Source organism: Mustela nigripes, chromosome X (genome assembly GCF_022355385.1).
Source record: "Mustela nigripes isolate SB6536 chromosome X, MUSNIG.SB6536, whole genome shotgun sequence".
Taxonomy (NCBI): Eukaryota; Metazoa; Chordata; class Mammalia; order Carnivora; family Mustelidae; genus Mustela; species Mustela nigripes.
This window is the reverse complement of record NC_081575.1, coordinates 68,389,629-68,396,853: the sequence shown is the minus strand read 5'-3', so window position 1 is coordinate 68,396,853 and position 7,225 is coordinate 68,389,629. Positions and strand designations below refer to the sequence as shown.

General features: G+C 52.2%; 1 protein-coding gene across 1 annotated transcript; it reads right to left on the bottom strand.

Annotated features, from left to right (window-relative positions):
• Window positions 1–1,062: 1,062 nt before the first annotated feature.
• Window positions 1,063–6,648, bottom strand: SLC7A3 (solute carrier family 7 member 3). The gene is made up of 12 exons (XM_059384563.1): window positions 6,536–6,648; window positions 5,139–5,538; window positions 4,551–4,709; window positions 4,192–4,369; window positions 3,870–3,982; window positions 3,502–3,724; window positions 3,016–3,155; window positions 2,805–2,907; window positions 2,391–2,551; window positions 2,023–2,189; window positions 1,573–1,681; window positions 1,063–1,434 (listed from the first exon to the last, which is right to left on the bottom strand). The coding sequence occupies exons 2-12, from the start codon at window positions 5,506–5,508 to the stop codon at window positions 1,304–1,306; spliced, it is 1,854 nt and encodes a 617-aa protein (XP_059240546.1). The 5' UTR covers window positions 5,509–5,538; window positions 6,536–6,648; the 3' UTR covers window positions 1,063–1,303.
• Window positions 6,649–7,225: the final 577 nt, after the last annotated feature.

Sequence of the window (7,225 nt, the reverse complement as noted above, 5' to 3'; positions counted from 1 at the left end):
TTAGACTCCTTCACTACCTGCCCCCCTCACCTCCACACTCGCACTATTTACAAAGAGAACATCTGAATTCCTTGGTAGGATATACAAAGCCACCCACACTGTTCCTATGGTCTGCTTTATTTCACAACCCCACACAGGCTACCCTCCAACCATACTAAACTACAGGCCATGCCTCCAAATACAATGTGCTTCTTCACACTTCGTGGCTTTGTGCACACCACTCACCAACAAACAAGCCCTCCTCTAGGTCCACTTCAGGAACACCCATTCAAGACTCAGGTCAAGCATGTCCTTCTTTATGTTTCTGTAGCAATCAGCACTCACCCCTCCCCTGGTGTCAAGTCACATTATTTATTTCATGTGTACCTGCTTCACCCCCTCTAGATGGTGAGTTCCTTGAGGGCAGGGACTAGAGGTTTTATTCATATTTGTATTCCAAGCGCCCGGCATGGGGCCTACTATTTTAACATGAGTTCCACTGTTGAATAGGTGGATGAATGAATCATTCTCGGTCTGAGCAAAGCTCTGACCTCTTCTGCCTTACCACTTCTACAGCCATTGGGATCTACACGTATAATATACAGTCCTCTACCAAACCCCACTCTGGTCCACCCCTCCTCCCAGCAGGGCCAAATACCCTAGCCAAAATTGCTGTTACCCAGGCAGTCACAAGAGTCTGGGTCTGGTCCAACTAGAAGGGGTGGAACAGAAGACAATGGTCTCAGTGTAGGTCCTGACCAATGCCAGTGTGGAGATCAGAGTCCACCCCCAAATCTCAAAGGCAAGTATTGCCGTCCTACTTACTCAGAAGCTAACCTTTAGTATAGCCAGAGGGAAACCGATCTCAAGATCATTCCTTTAAGTGGGACTAGGCTTGACAAGTGCTCACGCCACCCTCCTCCAACCCTGAGCCAACAAGAAACACACAAGCACAACAGATCCTTTAGCGGCGACTGGAGCAAATGCAGCACACTTATCTGAAGCTCTCTCCACACCAAAAGTCAGGCCCCACATCATCTCTAGCAAGCAAAGAACAAGACATGGTTTCTTTTTCTGGTTTCTTTTTAATAATTTTGTAAAATCCAGGAAGCAGCTACAGACACGATCAGAAAAGAGACCACGAAAAATAAAAATTTAAAAACCAAGAGGAGAAACAGCAAAGACACACCCTTCACTCCACATTAAATACAGAGCTGTTAGTGGTCCCCCACCCACATCCCACGGGATCCCTAGCTTCCCGTGTGCTCAAGGGTGCTTGCCATTATTGTGCAGGGGGACCAGACAGCATTCAGGGGTGATGACATCAGATCGAATGTGTACAGGCACTGCTGAGATCAAGGTCTACAGTTCTGGCCCTAGACTTGAGTGGAGCTTGGTTACTCTTAACCTCCTCCAGGCTGTGCTGGATCCCATAGCCGAAGTAGATAGCAAAGCCTAGTGGAAAGAGGGGAGTTGTGAGGTAGGGAAATAGTGACCCATAAAGGCTTCAAAGGTCTCCCTATGTGAGACCAAGAGGGAAAAGGATTGGGGTAGGACACCCAAAAGGACTACTCTTCCCCAGTGGATACCTACCGATCAGCATCCAGACCCCAAATCGGGCCCAGGTGCCCGCTGTCATCTGCATCATAAGATAAACATTCACAAAGATGCTCACTAGTGGGAGGAGAGGCAAAGCAGGTACCTGGGAACAAAGCAAAACCTTCTTTGTATATCCCATGAGGTGACCTAGAAAGAGATCCCTAACCTACTCGCCCAGAAAGGGAGGGTCCAGTTCCTACTCATCTTGTGTATTTCAACACCCACTACACTGCACCTTCTACAGGACTCCAAGGATACACAGTTTGGGGAAACAGAGCTGGAAAGGAACTACGAAGGGTGAGAGAAGTATTCGGCCTAGGTTTCTCTGGTATCTCTCCTTCCTCGTCCAATTAAAGAATATTTACGAACCTTATTAGAGCCCAAAGCATCTGGAGCCTGCTCTTCTGAGATGGGTGAAGAGGTGGGAAGAAAGAGGTCATTTACCTTGAAGTGCAGGGGTGTTGGACTCTGTGGCTGTCTCCAGATGACCCCAGTGATCCCAGTAATGAGCATCAGGAGCAGCACAACCACTGCGGTCCACACCGGGTCTCCAGAAAGCAGTGGGATGGGCCACTGGGCCAATACCAGGCAAAGAAGAGTCAGGAGCAGGGCTTCAAGGGTCAAGGTGAAGAATATCAAAACGGGCTTTTGTGACCAGCATGTGAAGATATCAGACACCCCATTCCAAGGAAGGCCATGCTCTCTCTAGTTCGTCCTCGGCCACCAAATGCCACACACTCCACCACACCCCCCCGTCACCCCATTACAGTGACCTCGAAACCACCATCCTAGAGAAAAATTTCATTGCTCACCAAGCAATGAGGAACACACATAGACAACTTGGCCAGAGAGCGGAGTGGGGATGGGGTTGAGAGGACAGAAGAGTCCCTGCAGGGTCAGCTTCTCTGCTTCGGGGAGCTTCTCCTCCTGTAACTCCACCTCATCTTCATCATTCCTCAACTCAGGCTGATACCTGAGGCAGGAGTAAGACGGCAGAATTAAGGACGACCCCTAACTGCTTTAGCATCTTCTCCCACGCAGCTTAACCTCCCTCATCATCAAGGGTCCAAGCTCTTATTGGCGGGCTGGGCTGTCCACATCCCTCCAGGAGAGTCAGGATAAGGCAGGTGGGGGAAGGAGGAGGAACAGACCTCAATAGACCTCAATCCGCGTTCCTCAATCCGAGAACAAAAGAACCCAATCCCGATTTATAGAGAGACTCTCACCTGAGGATGAGAACACAAACAGCCACCAGAGAGTAAGCCAGCAGGGTCCCAATTGACATGAGGTCCACAAGATCAGTGAGTTCAAAGAGGAATGCCATAAATGCTGAAATTGATGGGCAGAAACCAAGAAATGAGAGAAGGGAAGAGCAGAGTTAAGGGAATTGGTGAAACAACTAGGGGAAGGGCAAAGACTTTTTTTTTTTTTTTTTACCTGCAATAATACCAGAGACCACAGTGGCCACGATGGGGGTGTGCGTGCCTGTGTGGACCCTGGCAAGGACACGGAACAGGAGGCCATCCTCTGCCATCGCATAGATCACCCGAGGCATGGGGAACATAGAGCCCAAGAGGCTGAGAGAGGAATGGCCAGAGTGGCATGAGTTCACTGCAGTCTCTGTAACCACCCAGCCTTCTCACAGCCCCTTTTTTTTCCTTAAAGAATTTATTTATTTGACAGAGAGAGACACAGAGAGAGGGAACGCAAGCAGGGGAAGGGGGAGAGGGAGAAGCAGGCTCCCCGCAGAGCAGGAGCTCGATCCCAGAACCCTGGAATCATGACCTGAGACGAAGGCAGACACTTAACCCACTGAGCTCCCCGGGTACCCCTCCTCAGAGCCCTTTGAAGGGGTATTCGAGAGCACTGAATGCTAAAGCCTAATACTCCTACAGCAGAAGAAAACAAATGTTCCCCACTGACCTGGTAGAAAGAGCACAGAGGGATCCAATAGCCACAACATAGCGGGCAGGGGCCCAACCAGTATAAAGAAATGCCTCAGGCAGGGGACTCTCGGGTTGAAGCTGGTAGTAAGGTATCATAAGGGTAAGTGCCGAAGAGACCCCAAAATACGCCAAAAAGCAGACGAACAGTGAAATCACGATGCCCACAGGGATGGAACGCTGGGGATTCTGGGCTTCCTCGCCTGCAGGAAGGGGCACAAGTTTCGGAATAAGGGAAGCAGGTCCCCTCCCCTACACCTCCCAACACCCACCCCTGCCACCAATGTGCATGCCACCTGAGCATACATTGTAACCTGGCCCCCGACAGAACCAGAGTGACTGTGTTACCAGTGGTAGCAATACAGTCGAAACCAACAAATGCATAGAAACAGGTAGCTGCTCCTCGGAGAATCCCCTCGAAGCCGAAAGGCACAAATCCTCCAGAGCCCAGGGGGCCCAAGCTAAATTGCAAGAAACAGATAGAAAAGGTAAAAGGTGTGTTCAGCCTCCTCTGTGCCTTTTCTCTGATGCCAAACTACTCTGCCAGGTCTTTGAGGCCTCAGCTCCCATTCCTCCTCCCCCACCCAATCCCGAAGCCCTTAACATGGCTTCCCCCTTGGCTCCCCCTCATGTTCCCAGCCCTGCAGCTCCTCAGAGTTAATGTCTTAACCTATTGGTGTCATTGAGGCCAGCTATGGTCAGTCTGTAGTCCTCTTCTGTGAGTTTCCAATTGTGCAGGTCCCCCTTAATGAAGCCCGAGATGATGACAAAACCGAGAACCAAAAGGTTCACCACTGTGAACACTTTGGTGACCAGGGCTGACTCACTAGCCCCCAGAGCCAGCAATCCTGTGGGAAAGAAGCAGTCAGGACTCAGAAAAGTCCTCCATTGGAGCTTTGCTTCCCGCTTCCGTGCACAGCTTTCCCACTCAGCTTATCTTCTTTCTCACCATTATCCCCTCCACCAGCCCCATCTCTGGCTGGGTCCCTCCTAGCCCTGCCCCCACCGGTTCCCTGTGTCTTCCCTCACCAGTGAGCAACAACACAAGGCCCAGAGCAAAGAAGTCTGGATATTCTGCAAGGACATGGGGAACATGCAGTGAGATACTCCCCTGCAGGGTCTGGGAGATGTGGTTCCCAATCAGGTTGTCAAACGCCGAGCTCCAGGCCCGGGCCACACTGGCTGTACCTGGGGGAGCAGAGGGAAAAACAGTGGGGTCAATTTTCCTCCCCCCTTCCCCGGAAACCAGTCTCACAAATAATCCCTGCTGTTTTCACCTATTCTTACTTTTTTTTTTTTTTTTTTTGAAGTGGGCTCTACACCCAGAGTGGGGCTTGAACTCACAACCTGAAGATCAGGAGTCAGCATGTTTCACCGACTGAGCCAGCCAGGCGCCCATAGCCTTGCTTTTTAAAAAACCAAAACCACTCAATTTACGACCCCAGAACAGAGGTTAAGGAGAACGAACAATTTCTCCACACCTTCAACCTTCCCAGCCGGCCCCCCAACACACACACATTTAGGGGTACTGAAGTCCTGTAAATGTTAATTTATCACTTCACCATCCTGCCCCTTCATTGGCCGTGCACAGGATCCCTCCCGGCCCCAGCATCTCACCTATAACATAGGACAGGATGAGGTTCCAGCCCGTGGTGAAGGCCCAGAGCTCACCCACTGTGACATAACTGTAGAGATATGCAGAACCAGAACGGGGGACTCGGGCACCAAACTCCGCATAGCACAGTCCGGCCAACACAGAAGACAGGGCGGCCACCAAAAAGCAGATCACAATGGACGGTCCTGCTTTATCTTTGGCCACCTCACCAGCCAGGACATACACACCTGCACCCAAGGTGCTGCCCACACCCAGGGCCACTAAATCCAGGGTGCTCAGGCATCGGGCAAGGCGAGTCTCAGCCATGCCTGGCTCCAGCGCCCGTCTGCGTACCAGCTTTTGACCCACTCTGCGAAGGGTCCGCCACAGCATTCTAGCTGAAATTGCAGAGGAGCCTAAGATCTGGTGGAAAACAAGACAAAAAGCCCTTCAATGGGGCTCATTATCCCTAAGCTCTGAGAGTGCATAACAATACCCACTCCATCCGGCAAAGGAGCGATGGGGGGATGGGGAGGACATTTAAGGGGCAAAAGCAAGTGTCTTCCTCTAACCTCAGTCTCTTTCTTAACAAGTAGGAATAAACAGTAACTCACAGGTTTGTAGGACTAAATGCACAGAAGACATGTGAAAGGCCCCTGGGGTACAGAAGCCAGGCACCTCATGAGTGCTCAGTATCAGTCTCTCTCTTTCTCTCTCTCTCTGACGGGGTAATTAGGGTTTATCCTAGACCCTAATCCAGGAACCATGGAACCTAATCTGGGTCCATTCCCTGGCCTGTAGAATTCAACAGAACTCACCCCAGGAGCAGCTAGCAAATACATCTAGGCAGAACCCCCTTCTCACATCCACTATCCACATTCCTTTTCGGTGCTTACCCCAAGGGTTACTTAATAGGCAAGGTTCCTACACTGCCGGGAGGGCGGGGCGGGGGGAGACCGACCTCCCCGGCAGATCAGAAAGTGAGCACCGACTCAATTTCACCCCTACTCACCAAGCCCACACGGGGTAAATCGTGCTACTGTCGCCCAGGGGAGTAAGCAAATGTTCCCCCCCCACCTCCTCCCGCCCCTGCAAGGCTGACCAGCAAGAATCAACAGTGGGGCGGGGCTTCGACATCTGAAGATTTGGAGATGCACCCAGAGAGGGGCCCCAGGGCAGCCCGAAATTGCTTGCAACAGAGAGGGGTTCCACCCTACGCCCCCCAACTCAGCTCCCGGCTTCATCTAGAAACGGTCTGGGGCTGAGGTGGAGACGGGAGCCATCCCGGGGCCGGGGTCTCGCCCAGCAACAGGTCACCGCCGCGTTGATGCAACTGCACGCTATGGTTGCCGGGGAATCCTAGGTATGCCCAGACCCTCGCAGTCACCTTCCGACACACCTGTCGGCCCCCGAGGCTTACCAGAGAGCTGTTCCAAGCCCAGGGAGAGGCGAGTCTCAGATTGGGTTGGCTGAGGCTTAGTTAAGCCGAGTTGGGTTGGGGCTACCGACTTCGTTGTTCAGGCTTCAAAGCTGCGGCTTGGGGTCGTTGCGCGCCAAGCGCCCCCCTTATATACACCGGGAGGCGGAGCCGGTAACGTCATGGAATCCCACCCCCAATCCTCCCTCCACCACAGACACTACAGGCACACATACACTCTCTGTCTCTCTTTCTGTCACTCTCTCTCATTCACTCATTCCTCGGCTTTGCAAAAAGGATTGCTTGCAGCCGGAGACGGCTTCCCTCTTGCCACAGCAAGCCCAGCGTGGCAAGGGGCAAGAAAGCAGGGGACAGGCGAGGAGAGGGTGGCCTTTTCCCATTCTCCGAGTTTCTAGTCAGAGCGGGACAATGAGAGGCTTCCAGGCCTGAGACCCCATGGGATTTTCTACCTTTGTGCCTTAAGGGTCAGAATTTGTGATTGGCGGCAGTGGGGGAGGGGGAAGAAGTGGAGGAGGAAACGGCACAGGAAGTCTCCAACTCACTCTCCCTCAGTCTTCCTTAGCTTGCTTTTTTACACGAGGTTTCCTCACCCCTGAGATCTTTCCCAAGGACCATGCCAAGATTATGGACAGCCGTCTGACTCCGATCCTGCAGCTCTCACCCTCAACTGTG

Bases quoted from the DNA above. Each gene is read 5' to 3' on its own strand.
- SLC7A3 (XM_059384563.1), bottom strand. From the start codon at position 5,508: ATGCTGTGGCGGACCCTTCGCAGAGTGGGTCAAAAGCTGGTACGCAGA. The intron at 4,370-4,550 runs GTGAGGGAAGAC...TCTTTCCCACAG, and splicing joins CCTTGTGTTGTTGCTCACTG to GATTGCTGGCTCTGGGGGCT. The intron at 3,725-3,869 runs GTAACACAGTCA...CCCTTCCTGCAG, and splicing joins CGACTGTATTGCTACCACTG to GCGAGGAAGCCCAGAATCCC.